The sequence below is a fragment of the Oncorhynchus nerka genome, linkage group LG5 (genome assembly GCF_034236695.1).
Source record: "Oncorhynchus nerka isolate Pitt River linkage group LG5, Oner_Uvic_2.0, whole genome shotgun sequence".
Lineage (NCBI taxonomy): Eukaryota > Metazoa > Chordata > Actinopteri > Salmoniformes > Salmonidae > Oncorhynchus > Oncorhynchus nerka.
This window is the reverse complement of record NC_088400.1, coordinates 21943474-21971073: the sequence shown is the minus strand read 5'-3', so window position 1 is coordinate 21971073 and position 27600 is coordinate 21943474. Positions and strand designations below refer to the sequence as shown.

General features: G+C 45.1%; 1 protein-coding gene across 3 annotated transcripts in view; it reads left to right on the top strand.

The window, feature by feature from the left end:
• mbnl3 (muscleblind-like splicing regulator 3) overlaps positions 1–27600 on the top strand; it is a 111883-nt gene that overhangs the window by 10243 nt on the left and 74040 nt on the right. For all 3 annotated transcript variants that reach the window (XM_065018461.1, XM_065018459.1, XM_065018460.1), the window contains exon 2: positions 17879–19173. In XM_065018461.1, the coding sequence (XP_064874533.1) occupies positions 18991–19173 (183 nt within the window). In that variant the 5' untranslated portion in view covers positions 17879–18990. The remainder of the gene's footprint in view (positions 1–17878; positions 19174–27600) is intronic.

Sequence of the window (27600 nt, the reverse complement as noted above, 5' to 3'; positions counted from 1 at the left end):
GAGCTCGGCCCCAGTAATGTACTTGGCTGTCCGCACCACCCACTGAAGCACTTTGTGGTCGACAGAAGTGCGTTTGTCATACCAAGTGGTGATGCAGCCAGTCAAGATGCTCTCGATGGTGCTGCTGTAAAACATTTTGGGATCCAAGGCCCATGCCAAATTTTTTCAGCCTTGTGGGGGAAGAGGCGCTGTCGTGCCTGCCTCACGACTGTGTTGGTGTGTGTGTCCCATGTTGAGTCCTTAGTGATATAGACAGCAAGGAAATTGAAGCTCTCAACCCGCTCCACATCAGCCGATGTCACAAAGTGCTGTACAGAATCCCAGCCTAAAACCCTAAACAGCAAGCAATGCAGATGTAGAAGCACGGTGGCTAGGAAAAACTCCCTAGAAAGGCTGGAACCTAGGAAGAAACCTAGAGAGGAACCAGGCTTAAATTACCCTTGCCTAACGATTGCGTCTGAAGCTGGGCTTGCAGCACGGCTATCCTCGCCATAAGGCGATCGTTCTCCTGTATATTATGAGTACAGCGACTGCAGTTAGAAGGCATCATGTTAATGTGTTAATGTTACTACTTAGCTTCGGCTGGTGGAGGTCGTGTAGAACCATGTCCAGATAAAGCGTCCGGGGTTCTAACGTTTAATGAAAAAAGTTGAGCGAGGTGAAAAATAAAGATATAAAACGGTAATTAAAAAGTAAAAACCGTAAAGTTGACAGGTAGCAAAGAAACGTTAGCAACAAACTGCACAGCAGCACGTAAACAAGTCTACAAGTTGTGACCGGAAATGACAGTGTGATGGTCAAAGCATTTCATAATGACAGATTCAAGTGCTAAAGGGCAATAGTCATTTAGGCAGGTTACCTTGGAGTTCTTGGGAACAGGAACAATGGTAGTCAGCTTGAAACATATTGGGATTACAGACAAGGAGAGATTGAAAATGTAATTGAAGACACTTTTAAGATAGTCTGTGCATGCTTTGAGAACGCACCCTCGTATTTTAAATGGCAGGCTTGTGAGTGCTAACCTGTTATAAAGTTTTACATACATCAACCACGGAGAGTGAGATCACACAGTCATCCGGAACAACAGGGGCTTTCACGCAAGACTCAGTGTTGTATTCCTCGAAGCGACCATAAAAGGCATTTAGCTCGTTTGGGAATTCTGCATCACTGGACATCTCACAGCTGGGTTTCCCTTTGTAATCCGTTATCGTCTGCAAGCCCTGACACATACGACTAGCTTTGGAGTATTGAACGCTTCACTGGTACTTCCTGTTTGCGTTTTAGTTCGTGAACAGGAAGCAAGAGAATAGAGTCATGGTCAAATTTGCAGAAGGGAGGACGAGGGGGAACCTTGTATGCGTTTCTGTGGGTAGAATAAACGTGGTCTACAGTTTTAGGGCAGGAGACATGTTGATAAAAGTGAGAGAACGGTTTTAATTCTCCGCGTGTTAAAGTCTCTGCCCACCAGAAACACTGGCTCTGGGTGAGGGGTTTCTTCTTTGTTTATGGCCTCATATAGTTCCTTGAGTGCCAAAGTGGTGTTGGCTTGTGGAGGGATGGAGACAGTTGTGATCATTACTCTCTTGGTAGATAAGTGTCTGTAGCTTATCACGAGGTGTCCTATATCAGGTAGATTAAAGGTTCTACAGTTTACCATGAGCTGTTCTATATCAGGTAGATTAAAGGTTCTGCAGTTTACCATGAGGTGTTCTATATCAGGGAATTAAAAAGCTAGAGATTTCCTTCACACTGAACACAGCACACCAGTTGTTGTTTATGAAGAGGCACACCCCTCCCCCCTTGGACTTGCTCGAGGCTGCCTTCGTCCGATCGTGCTGCTACATGGAGAAACCACTGAGTTCACTGAGTCATCCAGCCACGTCTCTGCAAGGCATATCATTTTGCAGCTTTTCAACTCTCTCTGATAGGAGACTCTTGAACGAATCCCAACCATCTTATTCTCGAGTGACTGGACATTTGCCAATAGGACGGGGGGATATTCTCTTTGTCTCAGTGACACAAGGATGCCGGCTCGTCTGCAGCATCGACGCCCACAGCGTTTTGGTGAAGTGGAACAAATGGTGTATGAACAAGGGAACAGTTTAGTCTAAGTCGGATTTGAAGTCGAAATCGAGGTTAGTAACTGTCTTGGCCGTCAAGTATTAATAGGGCTAGGCGTCCCGCTAACTTCAAATAAATAATCATTCAAATGATGGATACATTTAGGTACATACAAGTGTCTTTATATCGGTTGAAAGCTTCAATTATTGTTAATCTAACTGCACTGCACTATTTGCAGTAGCTATTACAGTGAAAACATACCATGTGATTGATTGAGGACGGTGCCCCACATCAAAATATTTTTCCACCGGCACAGGTTTCATACATTCACAAATAGCGATTAAATATTCACTTACTTTTTAAAAATCTTCCTCTGATTTGTCATCCAAAGGGTCCCAGCTATAACATGTAGTGTCGTTTTGTTAGATAAAATCCTTCTTTATATCCCAAAAAGTCTGTATAGTTGGCACCATCGATTTGAGTAATCCACTCGTTCAACTTGCAGAGAAAGAAAAATCTACCGCTAAACTTTGTTAAAACAAGTCCAAATACATTTCTCTTGACTCCTCAGATACCCTAAAATGTAATCAAACTATAATATTTCTTACGGAAAGAAGTATGTTCAATAGGACACTGATATTAGCATGTGCGTCTTGTCTTCATCGTGCGCCCAGACACAAATTTCCAAGACTGTGTCCTTGTACTAAAACTCATATTTCTTATTAGTTTTGGAAGTTACAAGCCTGGAACCTTGAACATAAACTGCTGGCACCCTATGGAAGCCATAGGAATTGCATCTTGGGAGCTAGAATTCATTATGCCCCTATACTTTCAATTGGAAGAGCATGGGCTATCAAAAAAAAAAAAGAAGTTAATTCCGATTGGTTAAACTTTGGATTTTCTTCTACCATATCTATTGTGTTATAGTCTCCTACATTATTTTAACATTTCTACAAACTTCAAAGTGTTTTCCTTCCAATGGTATCAATGATATGCATATGCTGGCTTCAGGGCCTGAGCAACAGGCAGTTTAATTTTGGCACGTCATTCAGACAGGAAGTGGAGAAAAAAGGACCCTAGCCCTAAGAAGTTTAAACTTTCTGTACAAAAAGTAAGGATAAACATGGAAAAAGTCACTAAATAGCAAAGTCGGGTTGAAACTCGTAAGATGTCGCCCTTCTCCATCGGCGCCATCTAGTTTATGAATTGAATTTGCAGGCAGGCCCCCAAGTACTGCGTTCCCATAATCAATTCTGGAGACATCAGCTTCCTGCTATGAAGGTTACCTTGTTGCGTAGTGTAGTGGTGCTCCATCTTTGAGGATGGACATGACGCAGTGCGCTGGAGTCAACAACAACCTGGCTGTGTCCCAAAGGCTACATTGACACAGGCAGACAAATTCTGATGTTTTGCCCAATTATTGGCAAAAGAGCTGATCTGATTGGTCAAAAGACCAATTCATTAAAAAAAATATCAGAATTGTGCTGTCTGTGTAAATGGCACCTTATTCCCTATATAGTGCGGTACTTTTGACCAGAGTCCTACACAGTATGTATGCCACATAAGAAAAAGGGTGCCATTTGGGACACAGCCTCTGTCCCACCTACCCTGACCTCTACCTGGTGACTCCTGGAGTTCCCTCCCCCCTCTCTCTCTGCAGGTGTGGAGAGGCAGCCTGCCTTCTCCCTCTCTCTCTCAAATCTATTTCAATTTAAGGGTTTTATTGGCATGGTAAACAATGTTAAAATTGCAAAAGCAGGTGAAGTCGATGATAAACAAAAGTCAAATAAATAATAAAAATGAATAGTAAACATTACACTCACAGAAGTTCTCTCTCTCTCAGCAGGCATGGGGAGGGAATGCAGTAGCAGCCTGCCCTCTCTCTTTCTCTCTCTCTGCAGGTGTGGGGAGGGAATGCAGTAGCAGCCAGTCTAGCCCCATTCAATAGTCTCTTTTGAGTTGAGTTTTATTTCAGTATACATGGCAGCAGCTAAAAGCTGTATTGTGTACATAGTAGAACAGGAAATGAAATGTTAAAAACAAAAGGAATATAGCAGGCTAATGAAGGATGTAAAGAAGTCTTCATGAAGGGATCTTGGACCAGGGAGAGTGTCCACACCAGTATCACCTTGAGTCTGCATGATCACTAGCCTAAACAATAATGACATTTCATCAAACTCAATATTAACCTTTTGATTCCTCCCCGTTGCCAAATATGTATATTTTTTAAATGTTGACCTATTGATTGGCCAAGCGGCAAATCATGTGGCAATCTCAGGTTCAGAGGTCACCTATCCGCTGATCCAGTGTGTTGTTGTGTTATTTAATGTAGTGTGTTATATTTGTATGGTTGTTTAATGTATTTAGGTTTGCAAGGTCTGAAACGTTCCAGTAAATTTCCGGGATTTTCCCCGTAAATTTTCTATGGGAAGTTAAGCCCGGGAATTCTGGTAAATTTGCTTAAATTCATCAAAAAATGTTAGCTTATAACAGAGAACCTTTTTGTGGGGTACACATAATGTCCCGATCATCGTATGGAATGGACCAAGGTGCAGCGTGGTGAGCGTACATTTTTCTTTATTTTGCAAATGTCGCCAACAAAACAATAATACAACACAAACGACCGTGAAGCTCCGTAAGGCTATACATGCACACACGAAGACAACTACCCGCAACTACCAAAAGGAAAAAGGCTTCCTAAGTATGATTCCCAATCAGAGACAATGATAGACAGCTGTCCCTGATTGAGAACCATACCCGGCCAAAACATAGAAACAAACAACATAGAATGCCCACCCCAAATCACACCCTGACCTAGCCAAATAGAGAAATAAAATGGCTCTCTAAGGTCAGGGTGTGACACACAAGGCAATTCTAGGTCTTGTGGCATATTTTGGTTTAACTATCCCCAATTCAATGGAATTGCAACCCTCTGCATGCACAGTGCATTCTTCTATCACATGTGCAGTGCATTCTTCTATCACATGCGCAGTGCATTCTTCTATCACATGTGCAGTGCACTCTTCCATCACATGTACAGCTGATTCTCAAGATCTTGCACACTAATGAGATGTTATTGAGCCCACACTACTACATTGTCTGAGCCAAGGACTACATGCTTTCTGGTAAGTTTTGATGACAATACTGGGTGGGGTGACTATATTTTATATGACATTATTTTTTGTTAACTAGTAAATAGTAGCCAACAGCAAAGTGTGTTTAAATAATTTCTAACTGTTAACAATTTCTGCTAGGTAGTTTTTGCTACCATGTGGGTTTCAGCTTGCTTGAGCCCGTTAACTGAGGAGTGTTAATTCACCCGTTTCCATACATGTTTCATTATAAAACATTTATCCTAGAAATTAGTTGTTTAATTTAACTGCTTAACTATTTATCTGTACATGGAAATGTATTTGTTTTTTTTTAAACAATTTCTTTCCTAATCTTTACAGGAAAATGCCATGGGTACTATCTGATGTGTGGAGACATTTCACTTCAGCTAATGCAGAAGGAAAAGCTGTGTACATACGCAAATACTGTGCCAAATCTTATGTGAAGAATGCAACAAAGATGCAGAATCATCTGGCCAGGTGCATGAAGTTCCCTCAGCGCTCACAACAAGCAACCTCTGGCAAAAGTCCCTCTACTTCTATTCGAGGTGAAAATGATGAATCAGACACCTTATCGATAACAGCTCATGGTCCTCCTGGAATCAGAAGTTTATTTGACTCAGTCAAGGAATGTAGTTAGAGAAATGCTGATGAATGTCTTGTTCGAGCTGTGTGCAACTGGTTCACCTCTGATGCTCACAGGCAATGTGTATTGGAAGAGATTTCTGAATGTTCTTCGCCCAGCATACACCCCTCCAACCAGACATGCTTTATGTACTCATTTGCTGGATGCAGAGTTCAACAGAGTTCAAGTGAAGGTCAAGCAAATCATAGAGAAAGCAGACTGTATTGCAATCATCTCTGATGGGTGGTCGAATGTTCTTGGGCAAGGAATAGTTAACTACATCATCTCCCCCCCTCAACCAGTATTCTACAAGAGCACAGACAAAAGAGACAACAGACACACCGGTCTCTGCAATGCAAATGAGCTGAAGGCAGTCATCAGTGACCTTGGACCACAGAAGGTATTTGCACTGGTAACAGACAATGCTGCAAACATGAAGGCTGCTTGTTCTAAAGTGGAGGAGTCCTACCCTCCCATCACACCCATTGGCTGTGCTGCTCATGAATTGAATCTGCTCCTCAAGGACATCATGGCACTGAAAACTATGGATACATTCTACAAAAGAGCCTTCAATCTACTTCACCAAGCAAAGTGAGAAGAATAAGAGCACCACATTGAAGCTGCCCAGCAACACCCATCGGGATGGTGTTGTCATCATGTTTGACAGTCTCCTGGAGGGGAAGGAGTCAGCCGCCTCAGAGCGTAACTGGTCCTTGTTTGGGAACACACACACCAAAGCACGCAACAGGCTGACCAATACAAGGGTTGAAAAATTGGTGGCCATCTGGGCAAATTTGAGGCTTTTTGAGCCTGACAATGAGCCATCCTCAACAAGATTGGGAAGTGACAGTGCAGATGAGGCCTCAGAGTCTGATGTTCAAGAGGTGGACATTGAGGAGATCCAGGGAGAAGACATGGAAGCCTGCGAGGAAGACAACCAAAGCTTTAGTTTCTAGACTATTATTTTACAGATGTATGTTGAAAACAGTTTTGGGAGATGCGATGAATCATTGAGGATCATTCAATATTCCCTTTATTTTGTTGTTCAGTGAAATCATCCCATGTGAAGAGTCTCATTTAATTAAAGTTCAATTCATAACTACATTTTTTATTTTTTTTCTATTGGAAGGATTTAATCATTTGCAATTATGTGTACTTATGACAAGGTAAAATGTTAATGTATCTTTCTCCATATGATATGGGAAATATATCCAATGCAAAAAACATCTACATTTAATGGTATTAATATGAATTCCCATATATTCCCGTTAATTCCCACAGAAAGTTTCCACCTGTTGAATATTCCCCAAAATGTGCAACCCTAAATGTATTGTGTTATGTTTGTTCCTGTAGCCTTCAGACTCAAATGTAGCTGATGTTAGATCAGGTCAGGGTTAATGTTTACACAGGAACTAATGCCTCAGCCAAAATGTTATGAGATACCAGGAAGTGGCTTTTTATAGTCGTTTATCTAGACTACATGGTTTTATGTTTGCACACACAGACAGAGCCTTGCCACTGACCAGGTTTTGCTTGATGCATTTAGACCCTATTCATTTCTTCCTACATGATTAATATTAACCCATCACTCAACCTCATTGTTTTGAACAATGCATGCATACATAAACTCAGCAAAAAAAGAAATGTCCCTTTTTCAGGACTTTTTCAGGACAAATAACTTCACAGATCTTCATTGTAAAGGGTTTAAACACTTTCCCATGCTTGTTCAATGAACCATAAATAATCAATGAACATACACCTGTGGAACGGTCGTTAAGACACTAACAGCTTACAGACAGTAGGAAATTAAGGTCACAGTTATGAAAACTTAGGACGCTAAAGAGGCCTTTCTACTGACTGAAAAATGCCAAAAGAAAGATGCGCAGGGTCTGCTCATCTGCTTGAATGAGGAATGAGGACTGCAGATGTGGCAGGGCAAAAATGGCAATGTCCATACTGTGAGACACCTAAGACAGAGCTACAGGGAGACAAGATCATCCTCGCAGTGATCGTCCTCGCAGGGGCAGACCACATATAACAACACTTGCACAGGATCGGTACATCTGAACATCACACCTGGAGGACAGGTACAGGATGGCAACAACAACTGCCCGAGTTACACCAGGAATGCACAATTCCTCCATCAGTGCTCAGACTGTCCGCAATAGTCTGAGAGAGGCTGTACTGAGGGCTTGTAAAGGCAAGTCCTCACCAGACATCACCGGCAACAACGTCGCCTATGGGCTCAAACCCACCGTCACTGGACCAGACAGGACTGACGAGCCGCGGTTTTGTCGGATTTGCATTTATCGTCGAAGGAATGAGCATTATGCCGAGGTCTGTACTCTGGAGCGGGATTGATTTGGAGGTGGAGGGTCGGTCATGGTCTGGGGCGGTGTGTCACAGCATCATCGGACTGAGCTTGTTGTCATTGCAGGCAATTGCAACGCTGTGCATTACAGGGAAGACATCCTCCTCCCTCATGTGGTGCCCTTCCTGCAGGCACATCCTGACATGACCCTCCAGCATGACAATGCCACCAGCCATACTGCTGGTTCTGTGCGTGATTTCCTGCAAGACAGGAATGTCAGTGTTCTGCCATGGCCAGCGAAGAGCCCGGATCTCAATCCCATTGAGCATGTCTGGGACCTGTTAGATCGGAGGGTGAGGGCTAGGGCCATTCCCCACAGAAATGTCCGGGAACTTGCAGGTGCCTTGGTGGAAGAGTGGGGTAACATCTCACAGCAAGAACTTAGCATATCTGGTGCAGTCCATGAGGAGGAGATGCACTGCAGTACTTAATGCAGCTGGTGGCCACACCAGATACTGACTGTTACTTTTGATTTTGACACCCACCCCCCTTTCTTCAGGGACACATTATTACATTTCTGTTAGTCACATGTCTGTGGTACAGTCTCAGTTTTTGAATATTGCTATGTTCATACAAATATTTACACATAAATAAACACAGCTGACAGTGAGAGGATGTTGCTTTTTTTGCTTTTTTTGCTTACATCCTCAATCTTACATTGTCTGTCTCACGGTCACACAAACACACTTGCGCCCATAAACACACACAAACACATACAGTCAACTCCATATTTCCTTATTCACCTTATCAAATCCACTCTTCGGTATTCTTGAAGGACACAGCGGCAGTAGGTGTGTGTGGAACAGGCTGGCTGACCTTTTAGAGTCAATATTAGGGGTCGACCGATTTAATCGGAATGGCCGATTTAATTAGGGCTGATTTCAAGTTTTCATAACAATTTTGGACGCCAATTTTGCCGATCCTTTTTTTTTTTTTTTTACACCTTTATTTAATCTTTATTTAACTCGGCAACTTAGTTAAGAACACATTCTTATTTTCAATTACGGCCAAGGAACGGTGGGGTAACTGCCTTGTTCAGGGGCAGAATGACAGATTTTTACCTTGTCAGCTCAGGGATTCAATCTTGCAAACTTATGGTTAACTAGACCCACGCTCTAACCACCTACCTCACGAGGAGCCCGCCTGTTACGCGAATGCAGTAAGAAGCCAAGGTAAGTTGCTAGCTAGCATTAAACTTAATCAATCATAATCACTAGTTAACTACACATGGTTGATGATATTACTAGTTTATCTAGCGTGTCCTGCGTTGCATATAATCGACGCAGTGTCGTTTCTCCAACATGTACCTAACCATAAACACCAATGCCTTTCTTGAAATCAATACACAGAAGTATATATTTTTAAACCTGCATATTTAGCTAATATAAATCCAGGTTAGCAGGCAATATTAACCAGGTGAAATTGTGTCATTTCTCTTGTGTTCATTGCACGCAGAGTCAGGGTATATGCAACAGTTTGGGCTGCCTAATTTGCCAGAATTTTACGTAATTATGACAATACATTGAAGGTTGTGCAATGTAACAGGAATATTTAGACTGATGGATGCCACCCGTTAGATAACATACAGAACGGTTCCGTATTTCACTGAAAGAATAAACGTCTTGTTTTCGAGATGATAGTTTCCAGATTCGACCATATTAATGACCAAAGGCTCGCATTTCCTTGTGTTATTATGTTATAATTAAGTCTATGATTTGATAGAGCAGTCTGACTGAGTGGTGGTTACAGCAGCAGGCTCGTAAGCATTCATTCAAACAGCACTTTCGTGCGTTTTGCCAGCAGCTCTGCTGTTTATGACTTCAAGCCTATCAACTCCCGAGATTAGGCTGGTGTAACGATGTGATGTGAAATGGCTAGCTCGTTAGCGGGGTGCGCGCTAATAGCGTTTCAAACGTCACTTGCTCTGAGACTTGGAGTAGTTGTTCCCCTTGCTCTGCATGGGTAACGCTGCTTCGAGGGCGGCTGTTGTCGTTTTGTTCCTGGTTCGAGCCCAGGGAGGAGCGAGGAGAGGGATGGAAGCTATACTGTTACACTGGCAATACTAAAGTGCCTATAAGAACATCCAATAGTCAAAGGTATATGAAATACAAATGGTATAGAGAGAAATAGTCCTATAATTCCTATAATAACTACAACCTAAAACTTCTTACCTGGGAATATTGAAGACTCATGTTAAAATGAACCACCAGCTTTCATATGTTCACATGTTCTGGGCAAGGAACTTAAACATTAGCTTTCTTACATGGCACATATTGCACTTTTACTTCTCCAACACTTTGTTTTTGCATTATTTAAACCAAACTGAACATGTTTCATTATTTATTTGAGGCTAAATTGATTATATTGATGTATTATATTAAGTTAAAATAAGTGTTCATTCAGTATTGTTGTAATTGTCATTATTACAAATACAGTTTAAAAAATTGGCCGATTAATCGGCATCGGCCTTTTTTGGCCTCTAATAATCGGTATCGGTATTGTCATTGAAAAATCATAATCGGTCAACCTCTAGTCAATATGCATTCTCTTCTCCCTCTGTCTCAGTCCGCCTCTCATTTACAGCCATTCCTGCAATGTTTCTCCCTCCCTGCTATTTCCTATCTCATCTCTCATGTTCCACCCATCTTTCCCTCCTCTTTTCTCCTCTCTTTACTCCTCTCCTCCCCCCTTTACTCCTCCCCTCTTTACTCCTCTCCTCTTTACTCATCTCCTCCCCTCTTTACTCCTCCCCTCTACTCCTCTCCTCCTTTCTCCTCTCTCCTCTTTACTCCTTTCTCCTCTCTCCTCTTTACTCCTCTCTCTTTACTCCTCTCCCTTACTCTTTACTCATCTCCTCTCTTCTCTTTACTCCTCTCTCCTCTTTACTCATCTCCTCTCTCCTCTTTACTCCTCTCTCCTCTTTACTCATCTCCTCTCCTCTTTACTCCTCCTCTCTTTACTCCTCTCCTCTTTACTCCTCCCCTCTTTACTCCTCCCCTCTTTACTCCTCCCCTCTTTACTCATCTCCTCTTTACTCCTCCCCTCTTTATTCCTCCCCTCTTTACTCCTCTCCTCCCCTCTTTACTCCTCTCCTCTCTCCTCTTTACTCCTCCCCTCTACTCCTCTCCTCTTTACTCCTCCCCTCTACTCCTCCCTCTTTACTCCTCTCCTCTTTACTCCTCCCCTCTTTACTCCTTTCCTCCCCTCTTTACTCCTCTCTCCTCTTTATTCCTCCCCTCTTTACTCCTCTCCTCTCTCCTCTTTACTCCTCCCCTCTTTACTCCTCTCTCCTCTTTATTCCTCCCCTCTTTACTCCTCCTCTCTCCTCTTTACTCCTTTCCTCCCCTCTTTACTCCTCTTTACTCCTCTCCTCTTTACTCCTCCCCTCTTTACTCCTTTCCTCCCCTCTTTACTCCTCCCCTCTTTACTCCTCCCCTCTTTACTCCTCTCCTCTTTACTCCGCTCCTCTTTACTCCTCTCTCCTCTTTACTCCTCTCTCCTCTTTACTCCTCTCTCCTCTTTACTCATCTCCCCTCTTTACTCCTCTCCTCTTTATTCCTCCCCTCTTTACTCCTCTCCTCTTTACTGCTTTCCGCCCTTTCTCCTCTCTCCATTTCTTCTTTTCTCCTGTTTTCTCCTGCTCTGCAGCGCCTCACTCCTCACAATCACTCAACCGCTGGAGCAATTAGACCTCAATTCAAATTCAGACTTGTAGTAATGCTATCTGCATTTATACAGCATGCTGCTGGAAAGGGCTTGGATATGTGGCTTATGTACTTATGTTCAATTATTCAACACTGTTGTCCTGATTAGTCCCCTGGTGTGCTGGCTGGGTGAATTGAGGGAATCATGAGCCCAGTCAGTGGCTGCTATTTTAGATGTGGCACCAACTCCAGACTTGTCTGGTACTGAAGGTATAGTTCGTTCTCTGCTTTACTGTACTCTGTTACTTAATTTGCTTATGGATGAATAATATCCATCACAGAGTCACAGAGTACCTTCTGTTCCTGCTTCAAGAAGATTGTCTGCAGTATGGATCCTGAATGAATGCCGTTGTGAGTCTGGGCCAGAGCCAGTGTCCACCCTAACTGCCTATCAACTGCTCAGGTGGAAACTGTGCAGCCGTTCTGTGTCTATTGCGGAAAGCCAGCCAGGGAGCAGTCAAGAGTCAGCTCGTGTTCCCTTTCTGTTGTGGGTTTTGATGATGTTGGTTGCAGCGCTGCTGAGCAAGGATGCATGCACCCTGAGGGAGGTAGGTGTGGAAACACTGCGTAAGCAGGGGCTCCTGACTGTGGCTGACATGGGCCTGAATGCAGGATAGGGAGAGACAGGCCAGCAGGATGAGAGGTGGAGGAGGAGGAGGGAGAGACAGACCAGCAGGATGAGAGGAGGAGGAGGGAGAGACAGACCAGCAGGATGAGAGGTGGAGGAGGAGGAGGGAGAGACAGACAGACCAGCAGGATGAGAGGTGGAGGAGGGAGAGACAGACAGACCAGCAGGATGAGAGGAGGAAGAGGGAGAGACAGACAAGCAGGATGAGAGGTGGAGGAGGAGGAGGGAGAGACAGACCAGCAGGATGGGAGGAGGAGGAGGGGGCGACAAACCAGCAGGATGAGAGGGGGAGGGAGAGACAGACCAGCAGGATGAGATGTGGAGGAGGATGATGAGGGAGAGACAGACCAGCAGGATGAGAGGTGGAGGAGGCGGAAGGAGAGACAGACCAGCAGGATGAGAGGAGGAGGAGGGAGAGACAGACCAGCAGGATGAGAGGAGGAGGGAGAGACAGACCAGCAGGATGAGAGGTGGAGGAGGGAGAGACAGACCAGCATGATGAGGGGGAGGGAGAGACAGACCAGCAGGATGAGAGGTGGAGGAGGGAGAGACAGACCAGCAGGATGAGAGGTGAAGGAGGAGGAGGAGGGAGAGACAGACCAGCAGGATGAGAGGTGGAGGAGGGAGAGACAGACAAGCAGGATGAGAGGAGGAGGAGGAGGGAGAGACCGACCAGCATGATGAGAGTTGGAGGAGGGAGAGACAGACCAGCAGGATGAGAGGGGGAGGAGAGAGAGACAGACCAGCAGGATGAGAGGTGGAGGAGGAGGGAGAGGGGTAGAGACAGCCAAGCATGCCTAAGCAATCAATCTTACCCTCTCATCTCTCAAGCATTTTTTTGCGGGTGTGTGCCTTTGTTCTTGTGTCTGAAGGTGTTTTAATACTGCAGTGGGCTAAATCAGTCACACCAAGTGTTTCTCTGTAGCAGTGGTGGAAAAGTACCCAATTATCATACTTGAATAAAAGTAAAGATACTTTAAAAGAAAATGACTAAAATAAAAGTGAAAGTCACGCAGTAAAATACTACTTGAGTAAAAGTCTAAAAGTATTTGGTTTTAAATATACTTAAGTATCAAAAGTAAATCTAATTGCTGAAATATACATATGTATCAAAAGTAAAAGTATAAATAATTTAAAAATCATTATATTAAGCAAACTAGACAGACCCATTTTCTTGTTTTTGTAATTTATGGATAGCCAGGGGCACACTCCAACACTCCGACATCATTTACAAACAAAGCATGTGTGTTTAGTGAGTCCGCCAGATCAGAGGCAGTAGGGATGACCATGGAAGTTCTCTTGATAAGTGTGTGAATGGACCATTTTCCTGTCCTGCTAAGCATTCATAATGTAATGAGTACTTTTGGGTGTCTCTTTTGGCTGTCACTGTTCACCACTGCTCTGTAGTATTAAACAAATCTACTTTGAAACAAAAGTATGCATCTCATAAACATGGTTATGGGTGTAAAAAAAAGACTGTTGTACCATGTCAGATATAGAGTTGACAATTATTCCATTTTTAGTTTGCAGCCCAATTTTAGAACATAGAAACTCCAGATCTTTGTCTGGTCTTTAAAAATAATGTTGATTAATTATGAAATTGCGAAAAAATATCAATAACATTCCACCCATGAGGCCACTAGAGGGCGGTTTGATCATTTGTCTGCAGGAAAGTACTGCAATTGGAGAGCTTGGGACTATAAGACATAGCCGTGTTCTATTCAATGTTCTCTACCTATACAGGACTCTAAGTACCCCGATTCATATTGATAAGTTCAAAAGAATACTAGATAAAAACACCATTCAAACCAATGAGGGTTCTGAACTTTAAAGCTAATTATCTCAGAATCATATTTTTGCAGATCGAAGCTCTCGAATTCCCATCTCTCCCCATTCTCTCTCTTCTCCCCATTCTCTCTCTTCTCTCTCTCTCTCCCCCTCCCTCCACCACAGGACTCTCCTAATGGGCTTTCTGTCTGCGCACTCTCATACACACAGAGACACTCTCATACACACAGAGACACTCTCATACACACAGAGACACTCTCATACACACAGAGACACTCTTATACACACAGACACCCTCCCACTGCTCCTTCCATCTGTGTCTGTCGCTATGTGACATGCGGACCGATAATATCTGCCCCAATCCCTTCTCCTTTCTTTTCACCTCTCTTTTAGTCTCCTTCATGTTATGTTTTCACCTCTCTTTTATTCCTGCCTCCTTCCTGTTATGTTTTCACCTCTTTTATTCCTGTCTCCTTCGTGTTATGTTTTCACCTCTCTTTTATTCCTGCCTCCTTCATGTTATGTTTTCACCTCTCTTTTATTCCTGCCTCCTTCATGTTATGTTTTCACCTCTCTTTTAGTCCTGCCTCCTTCATGTTATGTTTTCACCTCTTTTATTCCTGCCTCCTTCATGTTATGTTTTCACCTCTTTTATTCCTGCCTCCTTCATGTTATGTTTTCACCTCTCTTTTATTCCTGCCTCCTTCATGTTATGTTTTCACCTCTTTTATTCCTGCCTCCTTCCTGTTATGTTTTCACCTCTCTTTTATTCCTGCCTCCTTCATGTTATGTTTTCACCTCTCTTTTATTCCTGCCTCCTTCATGTTATGTTTTCACCTCTCTTTTAGTCCTGCCTCCTTCATGTTATGTTTTCACCTCTTTTATTCCTGCCTCCTTCATGTTATGTTTTCACCTCTTTTATTCCTGCCTCCTTCATGTTATGTTTTCACCTCTCTTTTATTCCTGCCTCCTTCATGTTATGTTTTCACCTCTTTTATTCCTGCCTCCTTCCTGTTATGTTTTCACCTCTCTTTTATTCCTGCCTCCTTCATGTTATGTTTTCACCTCTCTTTTATTCCTGCCTCCTTCATGTTATGTTTTCACCTCTCTTTTAGTCCTGCCTCCTTCATGTTATGTTTTCACCTCTCTTTTAGTCCTGCCTCCTTCATGTTATGTTTTCACCTCTCTTTTATTCCTGCCTCCTTCATGTTATGTTTTCACCTCTCTTTTATTCCTGCCTCCTTCATGTTATGTTTTCACCTCTTTTATTCCTGCCTCCTTCATGTTATGTTTTCACCTCTTTTATTCCTGCCTCCTTCATGTTATGTTTTCACCTCTCTTTTATTCCTGCCTCCTTCATGTTATGTTTTCACCTCTTTTATTCCTGCCTCCTTCATGTTATGTTTTCACCTCTCTTTTATTCCTGCCTCCTTCATGTTATGTTTTCACCTCTCTTTTAGTCCTGCCTCCTTCATGTTATGTTTTCACCTCTCTTTTAGTCCTGCCTCCTTCATGTTATGTTTTCACCTCTTTTATTCCTGCCTCCTTCATGTTATGTTTTCACCTCTTTTATTCCTGCCTCCTTCATGTTATGTTTTCACCTCTTTTATTCCTGCCTCCTTCATGTTATGTTTTCACCTCTCTTTTATTCCTGCCTCCTTCATGTTATGTTTTCACCTCTTTTATTCCTGCCTCCTTCATGTTATGTTTTCACCTCTCTTTTATTCCTGCCTCCTTCATGTTATGTTTTCACCTCTTTTATTCCTGCCTCCTTCCTGTTATGTTTTCACCTCTTTTATTCCTGCCTCCTTCATGTTATGTTTTCACCTCTCTTTTATTCCTGTTATTCCTTTTATTCCTTTTATTCCTGGTTAATAGTTCCCAATGTTTGCACAGTGTCGCTCATTGACTTATGGTGTGGGTTACTTATTAGGATGTACCCCTTATTTATCAAGTCATTCACTATTAATGACTATATACACTGAGGGTACAAAACATTAAGCTTCCTAGTACACCCACCCCACACTTTTGCCCTCAGAATAGCCTCAATTCATTGGGGCATGGACTCTACAAGGTGTCGAAAGACAATCACTTTCACCAGATTTTGTCCTTGTTATATTAAGCCCCCCATCCCTCGCTCACACTTAACCCTGCCTTACCACACCTCACTGGGAGAAATACAGTAAGAAGCTCTGCTATCATCCTCTCACATCCCTCTCTTTCTCCCTCTCTGGAAGTCAGACACTGCAGTGATGCCCTCGGTTTGAGCAGGACACAGGTGCACACACACTTCAGAGTGAGAGAAAGAGAGGACTTTAGAGTCAGACATTCTTTATTCTCCTCTTTAAATCCTGGCATGGGGCGGCAGATAGCCTAGTGGTTAGAGCGTTGGACCAGTAAATGAAAGGTTGCTAGATCAAATCCCCGAGCCGACAAGGTAAAAATCTGTCGTTCTGCCCCTGAACAAGGCAGTTAACCCACTGTTCCTAGGACGTCATTGTAAATAAGAATTTGTTCTTAACTGACTTACCTAGTTAAATAAAGGTTAAATAAAAAATAAATGAGGCTCAGACATGACAGGCTGTGCCAGAGGAAAGAGGCAGGCAGGCAGGGAGGAACAAGGATGGGTGGGGTGGGGTCGATATGCAACCTCTATCCTCATTGGCAAGCCACTTTCTTTGCCTGCCTGCAAGGCTCAAGCTGATTGGCTGTGGCCTCACTGCAGCTACAGTTGTGGAGAAATGCTCTTTCTCTCTTTTCCTCATCACTCCCTTCCCCTCTATATATTCCTAACTGTCTGCGACGGCAGCGGACAGACTGCTGGTGGGGATCGGCAGTTTCAGCCGGCCAGCCTGTGGCGGTTCAAGGATACTCATTTTCAGCACACATCGCAGCATGATTCATGTCAAGTTGGTCAATTACATTCAGCTCTGCAAAGCTCATGTGGCTTAAAGGGACATCTCTTTCTTGCTAGATTTCTCTTCCTTCCCTCCCTCTTTCTCCCTATTTCTCCCTCCCTCTCTCTATCACTCCCTCTCTCTATCGCTCCCTTTATCACTCCCTCCCTCTCTCTCTATCACTCCCTCTATCCCTCTATCCCTCCCTCTATCCCTTCCTCCCTCTATCCCTCCCTCTCTCTATCACTCCCTCCATTCTTCCCTTTATCCCTCCCTCTCTCTATCGCTCCCTCTCTCTATCCCTCCCTCCCACTCTCTATCCCTCCCTCTACCTCCCTCTCTCTCACTCCCTCCCTTTATCACTCCCTCTATCCCTCCCTCTACCTCCTTGTATCTCTTAATTAAGCCATTGTTTGTCCTTTCCTGTGCATTGCAGCCTCCCTACTAGCCTCCCTCTCCATCTGCTCTGCTCTATCTGTGTGTCTCTCTTTCACCTCATGACCTCATCACCCAGTTAGACTCTATAGGTTTCTGTTGTAAGTTGACAGTGTAGGTTGGATTATAATGCAGTTATATTCTACATTCAGGATGCGTGCTTTTCCTGGAACCCTTTTCTGCAATTGATTTTTTATTTTATTATTTTAAACCGACTGCTGACTAATTTTGATCATCTGTCTCTTCTTGCAACCTAAAGACAGGGTTTTACGGCAGGGGCAGCCACATGAAGAGGTCAATAAAGAGGATGACGAAGACGGAAGGATAAACGACAAGAGACAGCCAGGGAAGGAAGAAACGTGGAGAAGGAGGGATGAGAAAGAGACTAAAATAAGAGGAGGAAGTGGAACTCCAAAGTGCCTAAGAAGACTGTGAGTGGGTGCCTGACGTTCTGGTCTGGAGTGTTTGGCTGGCTGGTGGCCTGCTGCCTCTGTGTATTGCTGCTGTCTCCTGGCCCTGCTAGGTGAGAGTAGAGCAAAGCACAGCACTGTGTGTGTGTTTATTTGTGTGTTTGGCCTTGAATGAGGCTATATATGACCCTGACAGCCAGAGAGTCATTCCGTCCTGCTGCTGATCTGCAATCCGCCCACCTCCCCTCAGCCTCCACCTCCCCCAGCCTCCACCTCCCCCAGCCTCCACCTCCCCCAGCCTCCACCTCCCCCAGCCTCCACCTCGTCATCAATACAAGGACACTGGTCGATAAGCTTCTGCTTTTTTATCTTTCCCTTTTTCTAAACAGCCTGACCAGGCATACTAAACGCTACAGAAGCCGTGTCACAGTTCTGGATATTTGGGGTGGTTTTGGGGTTTCTGTCTGAAGAATGGAGTGACCAGCGCGCGCAAGACAGAGACAGACAGACTGACGGACATAAGAAGAGGAAGCTGTCATTGGAAGGCCTCTCTCTAGGACAATGCATGTCTGAACTATATATCTCAGCATGCGAGAGTAAGGTCCCCCAATTTCGTCCTTTTTCTATGAGACAGAGCTGGCCTCTGCTCACCTCTATCTCTGAGAACTCAGCCCATCGTCAGTGGATCAGGGATCTGCACCGTACCCAAGAAAACCCACTACTCCAGCCTCCATACCCAGAAACTCAAAGTAATTTCAAAGGACCAGCTTATTCATTGTATCCAGTATAACTAAGTCTTTAATTTAATTTCACACACTCATCTCCTTTTGTATTGCCAAGGAGTTTCCAATTTATTTTCGTCTGCATCAGGGCTTTTTGTTTGTGCACTAAGTCCCGATTGTGTCCAACCCTAGACCCTACTCCTTTATCCACTTGCCCCTTCTTGTCCCGAGGGGCTGTAATGGCAGTCAATATGGGAAGTATGGCCATGGGCCGGGACACTAAGTGGTTGACCCTAGAGGTGTGTCGAGAGTTCCAGAGGGGTACCTGCTCCCGCTCGGACGCTGAGTGTAAGTTCGCCCACCCAGCCAGGAGCTGCCACGTGGACAATGGCAGAGTCATCGCCTGCTTCGACTCACTCAAGGTAACAGTCAGCATCACAAACAACACACACACACACACACACACACACACACACACACACACACACAGCAGGCACTGTCTGACAATAAGGTAAGGGAAAACACTCTCTCTCTCAGACACACACCACACAACCAACCTGTAAATCGTTTTTGAAATTCATCAACTAGCCTACTAAGGGATTAGTAATAGACAATAGTTTTTACGTTTTGTGAATGAGTTTACAAAACACGAAGAACACCTGTTCTTTCCATGATGTAGACTGACAAGGTGAATCCAGGTGAAAGCTATGATTCCTTATTAATGTTACTTGTTAAACCCACTTCAATCAGTGTAGATGAAGGGGAGGAGACGGGTTAAAGAAGTCTTTTTAAGCCTTGAGACAATTGAGACATGGATTGTGTGTGTGCCATTCAGAGGGTGAATGGGCAAGACAAAAGATTGAGGTGCCTTTGAATTGGGTATGGTAGTAGGTGCCAGGCGCACCGGTTTGAGTGTGTCAAGAACTGCAACGTTGCTGGGGTTTTAACGCTCAACAGTTTCCCATGTGTATTAAGAATGGTCCACCACCCAAAGGACATACAGCCAACTTGACACAACTGTGTTAGGCATTGGAGTCAACATGGGCCAGCATCCCTGTGGAACGCTTTCAACTCCTTGTAGAGTTCATGCCTCAATGAATTGAGGCTGTTCTGAGGGCAAAAGGGATTGCAACTCAATATTAGGAAAGTGTTCCTAATGTTTTTTACACTCCGTGTATATTATATTGGACCTGTGAAGAGGGAGTTGACTTATAAGCTGTTTTAAAAGATTTGTCAAGACCAAGAACTGTTCAACCACACCCACCCTCTGTGCCTTTCTCCTTGCTATCTATGAATCAGTTCTGAGGTAGAGCTGGGACGATAAACCAAACATTATCGACAACGATCATACTGATCACTTATCCCTGGCATTTTCTTGATATTGTTCATTACGATAAGTAGAATATACTAGAGAAATGTGAAGTTTGAAGTGAAATGAGTTTGCTAATATGGGTGATTGTTAATAGGACAATTAATGGGTAGTAGTAGTTTAAAATTTAATTTAAAAAGTCCACAATGTTATAAACATATCTTTATTTTTATCATTATCGCATCAATTCAGGTAATTTATCCCATTACTCTGTACTGCTGATTCGGTGTCCCTTTACTCTGTACTGCTGACTAGCTGTCCCTTTACTCTGTACTGCTGACTAGCTGTCCCTTTACTCTGTACTGCTGATTCGGTGTCCCTTTACTCTGTACTGCTGACTAGCTGTCCCTTTACTCTGTACTGCTGACTAGCAGTCCCTTTACTCTGTACTGCTGACTAGCTGTCCCTCTACTCTCTACTGCTGACTAGCTGTCCCATTACTCTGTACTGCTGACTAGCTGTCCCTTTACTCTGTACTGCTGACTAGCTGTCCCTCTACTCTGTACTGCTGACAAGCTGTCCCTTTACTCTGTACTGATGACTAGCTGTCCCTTTACTCTGTACTGCTGACTCCGTGTCCCTTTACTCTCTACTGCTGACTAGCTGTCCCTTTACTCTGTACTGCTGACTAGCTGTCCCTTTACTCTGTACTGCTGACTCCGTGTCCCTTTATTCTGTACTGCTGACTAGCTGTCCCTCTACTCTGTACTGCTGACTAGCTGTCCCTCTAGTCTGTACTGCTAACTAGCTGTCCCATTACTCTGTACTGCTGACTAGCTGTCCCTCTGCTCTGTACTGCTGACTCCGTGTCCCTTTACTCTGTACTGCTGACTCCGTGTCCCTTTACTCTGTACTGCTGACTAGCTGTCCCATTACTCTGTACTGCTGACTAGCTGTCCCTTTACTCTGTACTGCTGACCATCTGTCCCATTACTCTGTACTGCTGACTAGCTGTCCCTTTACTCTCTACTGCTGACCATCTGTCCCTTTACTCTCTACTGCTGACTAGCTGTCCCTCTACTCTCTACTGCTGACTAGCTGTCCCATTACTCTGTACTGCTGACTAGCTGTCCCTCTACTCTGTACTGCTGACAAGCTGTCCCTTTACTCTGTACTGATGACTAGCTGTCCCTTTACTCTGTACTGCTGACTAGCTGTCCCTTTACTCTGTAGTGCTGACTAGCTGTCCCTTTACTCTCTACTGCTGACTAGCTGTCCCTTTACTCTGTACTGCTGACTAGCTGTCCCTCTACTCTCTACTGCTGACTAGCTGTCCCATTACTCTTTACTGCTGACTAGCTGTCCCTTTACTCTGTACTGCTGACTAGCTGTCCCTTTACTCTGTACTGCTGACTAGCTGTCCCTCTACTCTGTACTGCTGACTAGCTGTCCCTCTACTCTGTACTGCTGACTAGCTGTCCCTCTACTCTCTACTGCTGACTAGCTGTCCCTTTACTCTGTACTGCTGACTAGCTGTCCCTCTACTCTGTACTGCTGACTAGCTGTCCCTCTACTCTGTACTGCTGACTAGCTGTCCCTTTACTCTGTACTGCTGACTCCGTGTCCCTTTACTCTGTACTGCTGACTAGCTGTCCCATTACTCTGTACTGCTGACTAGCTGTCCCTTTACTCTGTACTGCTGACTAGCTGTCCCTTTACTCTGTACTGCTGACTAGCTGTCCCATTACTCTGTACTGCTGACTCCGTGTCCCTTTACTCTGTACTGCTGATTCGGGGTCCCTTTACTCTGTATTGCTGACTAGCTGTCCCATTACTCTGTACTGCTGACTAGCTGTCCCTTTACTCTCTACTGCTGACTAGCTGTCCCATTACTCTGTACTGCTGACTAGCTGTCCCTTTACTCTGCACTGCTGACTAGCTGTACCTTTACTCTGTACTGCTGACTAGCTGTCCCTCTACTCTACTGCTGACTAGCTGTCCCTTTACTCTGTACTGCTGACTAGCTGTCCCTTTACTCTGTACTGCTGACTCCGTGTCCCTTTACTCTGTACTGCTGACTAGCTGTCCCTTTACTCTGTACTGCTGACTAGCTGTCCCTCTACTCTGTACTGCTGACAAGCTGTCCCTTTACTCTGTACTGATGACTAGCTGTCCCTTTACTCTGTACTGCTGACTCCGTGTCCCTTTACTCTCTACTGCTGACTAGCTGTCCCTTTACTCTGTACTGCTGACTAGCTGTCCCTTTACTCTGTACTGCTGACTCCGTGTCCCTTTATTCTGTACTGCTGACTAGCTGTCCCTCTACTCTGTACTGCTGACTAGCTGTCCCTCTAGTCTGTACTGCTAACTAGCTGTCCCATTACTCTGTACTGCTGACTAGCTGTCCCTCTGCTCTGTACTGCTGACTCCGTGTCCCTTTACTCTGTACTGCTGACTCCGTGTCCCTTTACTCTGTACTGCTGACTAGCTGTCCCATTACTCTGTACTGCTGACTAGCTGTCCCTTTACTCTCTACTGCTGACCATCTGTCCCTTTACTCTCTACTGCTGACTAGCTGTCCCTCTACTCTCTACTGCTGACTAGCTGTCCCTCTACTCTGTACTGCTGACTAGCTGTCCCTCTACTCTCTACTGCTGACTAGCTGTCCCTTTACTCTGTACTGCTGACTAGCTGTCCCTCTACTCTGTACTGCTGACTAGCTGTCCCTCTACTCTGTACTGCTGACTAGCTGTCCCTTTACTCTGTACTGCTGACTCCGTGTCCCTTTACTCTGTACTGCTGAATAGCTGTCCCTTTACTCTGTACTGCTGACTAGCTGTCCCATTACTCTGTACTGCTGACTAGCTGTCCCTTTACTCTGTACTGCTGACTAGCTGTCCCTTTACTCTGTACTGCTGACTAGCTGTCCCATTACTCTGTACTGCTGACTCCGTGTCCCTTTACTCTGTACTGCTGATTCGGGGTCCCTTTACTCTGTATTGCTGACTAGCTGTCCCATTACTCTGTACTGCTGACTAGCTGTCCCTTTACTCTCTACTGCTGACTAGCTGTCCCATTACTCTGTACTGCTGACTAGCTGTCCCTTTACTCTGCACTGCTGACTAGCTGTACCTTTACTCTGTACTGCTGACTAGCTGTCCCTCTACTCTACTGCTGACTAGCTGTCCCTTTACTCTGTACTGCTGACTAGCTGTTCCTTTACTCTGTACTGCTGACTAGCTGTCCCTTTACTCTGTACTGCTGACTAGCTGTCCCATTACTCTGTACTGCTGACTAGCTGTCCCTTTACTCTGTACTGCTGACTAGCTGTCCCTTTACTCTGTACTGCTGACTAGCTGTCCCTTTACTCTGTACTGCTGACTAGCTGTCCCTTTACTCTGTACTGCTGACTCCGTGTCCCTTTACTCTGTACTGCTGATTCGGGGTCCCTTTACTCTGTACTGCTGAATAGCTGTCCCTTTACTCTGTACTGCTGACTAGCTGTCCCATTACTCTGTACTGCTGACTCCGTGTCCCTTTACTCTGTACTGCTGATTCCGTGTCCCTTTATCCTGTACTGCTAACTAGCTGTCCCATTACTCTGTACTGCTGATTAGGGGTCCCTTTACTCTGTACTGCTGACTAGCTGTCCCTCTATTCTGTACTGCTGACTAGCTGTCCCTCTACTCTGTACTGCTGACTAGCTGTCCCTCTACTCTGTACTGCTGACTAGCTGTCCCTCTACTCTGTACTGCTGACTAGCTGTCTCTTTACTCTGTACTGCTGACTAGCTGTCCCTTTACTCTGTAGTGCTGACTAGCTGTCCCTCTACTCTCTACTGCTGACTAGCTGTCCCTTTACTCTGTACTGCTGACTAGCTGTCCCTCTACTCTGTACTGCTGACTAGCTGTCCCTCTACTCTGTACTGCTGACTAGCTGTCCCTTTACTCTGTACTGCTGACTCCGTGTCCCTTTACTCTGTACTGCTGAATAGCTGTCCCTTTACTCTGTACTGCTGACTCCGTGTCCCTTTACTCTGTACTGCTGATTCGGGGTCCCTTTACTCTGTACTGCTGACTAGCTGTCCCATTACTCTGTACTGCTGACTAGCTGTCCCTTTACTCTCTACTGCTGACTAGCTGTCCCATTACTCTGTACTGCTGACTAGCTGTCCCTTTACTCTGTACTGCTGACTAGCTGTCCCTTTACTCTGTACTGCTGACTAGCTGTCCCTTTACTCTGTACTGCTGACTCCGTGTCCCTTTACTCTGTACTGCTGATTCGGGGTCCCTTTACACTGTACTGCTGAATAGCTGTCCCTTTACTCTGTACTGCTGACTAGCTGTCCCATTACTCTGTACTGCTGACTCCGTGTCCCTTTACTCTGTACTGCTGACTCCGTGTCCCTTTACTCTGTACTGCTAACTAGCTGTCCCATTACTCTGTACTGCTGATTCGGGGTCCCTTTACTCTGTACTGCTGACTAGCTGTCCCTCTATTCTGTACTGCTGACTAGCTGTCCCTCTACTCTGTACTGCTGACTAGCTGTCCCTCTACTCTGTACTGCTGACTAGCTGTCCCTCTACTCTGTACTGCTGACTAGCTGTCCCTTTACTCTGTACTGCTGACTAGCTGTTCCTTTACTCTGTACTGCTGACTAGCTGTCCCTTTACTCTGTACTGCTGACTAGCTGTCCCTCTACTCTGTACTGCTGAAAAGCTGTCCCTTTACTCTGTACTGATGACTAGCTGTCTCTTTACTCTGTACTGATGACTAGCTGTCTCTTTACTCTGTACTGCTGACTAGCTGTTCCTTTACTCTGTACTGCTGACTAGCTGTCCCTCTACTCTCTACTGCTGACTAGCTGTCCCTTTACTCTGTACTGCTGACTAGCTGTCCCTCTACTCTGTACTGCTGACTAGCTGTCCCTCTACTCTGTACTGCTGACTAGCTGTCCCTTTACTCTGTACTGCTGACTCCGTGTCCCTTTACTCTGTACTGCTGAATAGCTGTCCCTTTACTCTGTACTGCTGACTAGCTGTCCCATTACTCTGTACTGCTGACTAGCTGTCCCTTTACTCTGTACTGCTGACTAGCTGTCCCTTTACTCTGTACTGCTGACTAGCTGTCCCATTACTCTGTACTGCTGACTCCGTGTCCCTTTACTCTGTACTGCTGATTCGGGGTCCCTTTACTCTGTACTGCTGACTAGCTGTCCCATTACTCTGTACTGCTGACTAGCTGTCCCTTTACTCTGTACTGCTGACTAGCTGTCCCTTTACTCTGTACTGCTGACTAGCTGTTCCTTTACTCTGTACTGCTGACTAGCTGTCCCTTTACTCTGTACTGCTGACTAGCTGTCCCATTACTCTGTACTGCTGACTAGCTGTCCCTTTACTCTGTACTGCTGACTAGCTGTCCCTTTACTCTGTACTGCTGACTAGCTGTCCCTTTACTCTGTACTGCTGACTAACTGTCCCTTTACTCTGTACTGCTGACTCCGTGTCCCTTTACTCTGTACTGCTGATTCGGGGTCCCTTTACTCTGTACTGCTGACTAGCTGTCCCATTACTCTGTACTGCTGACTCCGTGTCCCTTTACTCTGTACTGCTGACTCCGTGTCCCTTTACTCTGTACAGCTAACTAGCTGTCCCATTACTCTGTACTGCTGATTCGGGGTCCCTTTACTCTGTACTGCTGACTAGCTGTCCCTCTATTCTGTACTGCTGACTAGCTGTCCCTGTACTCTGTACTGCTGACTAGCTGTCCCTCTACTCTGTACTGCTGACTAGCTGTCCCTCTACTCTGTACTGCTGACTAGCTGTCCCTCTACTCTGTACTGCTGACTAGCTGTCCCTTTACTCTGTACTGCTGACTCCGTGTCCCTTTACTCTGTACTGCTGACTAGCTATCCCTTTACTCTGTACTGCTGACTCCGTGTCCCTTTACTCTGTACTGCTGACTAGCTGTCCCTTTACTCTGTACTGCTGACTAGCTGTCCCTTTACTCTGTACTGCTGACTAGCTGTCCCTTTACTCTGTAGTGCTGACTAGCTGTCTCTCTACTCTGTACTGCTGACTAGCTGTCCCTTTACTCTCTACTGCTGACTAGCTGTCCCTTTACTCTGTACTGCTGACTAGCTGTCCCTTTACTCTCTACTGCTGACTAGCTGTCCCTTTACTCTGTACTGCTGACTAGCTGTCCTCTACTCTCTACTGCTGACTAGCTGTCCCATTACTCTTTACTGCTGACTAGCTGTACCTTTACTCTGTACTGCTGACTAGCTGTCCCTCTACTCTGTACTGCTGACTAGCTGTCCCTTTACTCTGTAGTGCTGACTAGCTGTCCCTTTACTCTGTACTGCTGACTCCGTGTCCCTTTACTCTGTACTGCTGACTAGCTATCCCTTTACTCTGTACTGCTGACTCCGTGTCCCTTTACTCTGTACTGCTGACTCCGTGTCCCTTTACTCTGTACTGCAGACTAGCTATCCCTTTACCCTGTACTGCTGACTAGCTGTCCCTCTAGTCTGTACTGCTGACTAGCTGTCCCTCTACTCTGTACTGCTGACTAGCTGTCCCTCTACTCTGTACTGCTGACTAGCTGTCCCTCTACTCTGTACTGCTGACTAGCTGTCCCTCTACTCTGTACTGCTGACTAGCTGTCCCTTTACTCTGTACTGCTGACTCCGTGTCCCTTTACTCTGTACTGCTGACTAGCTATCCCTTTACTCTGTACTGCTGACTCCGTGTCCCTTTACTCTGTACTGCTGACTAGCTGTCCCTTTACTCTGTACTGCTGACTAGCTGTCCCTTTACTCTGTACTGCTGACTAGCTGTCCCTTTACTCTGTAGTGCTGACTAGCTGTCTCTCTACTCTGTACTGCTGACTAGCTGTCCCTTTACTCTCTACTGCTGACTAGCTGTCCCTTTACTCTGTACTGCTGACTAGCTGTCCCTCTACTCTCTACTGCTGACTAGCTGTCCCATTACTCTTTACTGCTGACTAGCTGTACCTTTACTCTGTACTGCTGACTAGCTGTCCCTCTAGTCTGTACTGCTGACTAGCTGTCCCTCTAGTTTGTACTGCTGACTAGCTGTCCCTTTACTCTGTACTGCTGACTAGCTGTCCCTCTAGTCTGTACTGCTGACTAGCTGTCCCTTTACTCTGTACTGCTGACTAGCTGTCCCTTTACTCTGTTCTGCTGACTAGCTGTCCCTTTACTCTGTACTGCTGAATAGCTGTCCCATTACTCTGTACTGCTGACTAGCTGTCCCTTTACTCTGTACTGCTGACTAGCTGTCCCTTTACTCTGTACTGCTGACTAGCTGTCCCTTTACTCTGTAGTGCTGACTAGCTGTCTCTCTACTCTGTACTGCTGACTAGCTGTCCCTTTACTCTCTACTGCTGACTAGCTGTCCCTTTACTCTGTACTGCTGACTAGCTGTCCCTTTACTCTCTACTGCCGACTAGCTGTCCCTTTACTCTGTACTGCTGACTAGCTGTCCCTCTACTCTCTACTGCTGACTAGCTGTCCCAT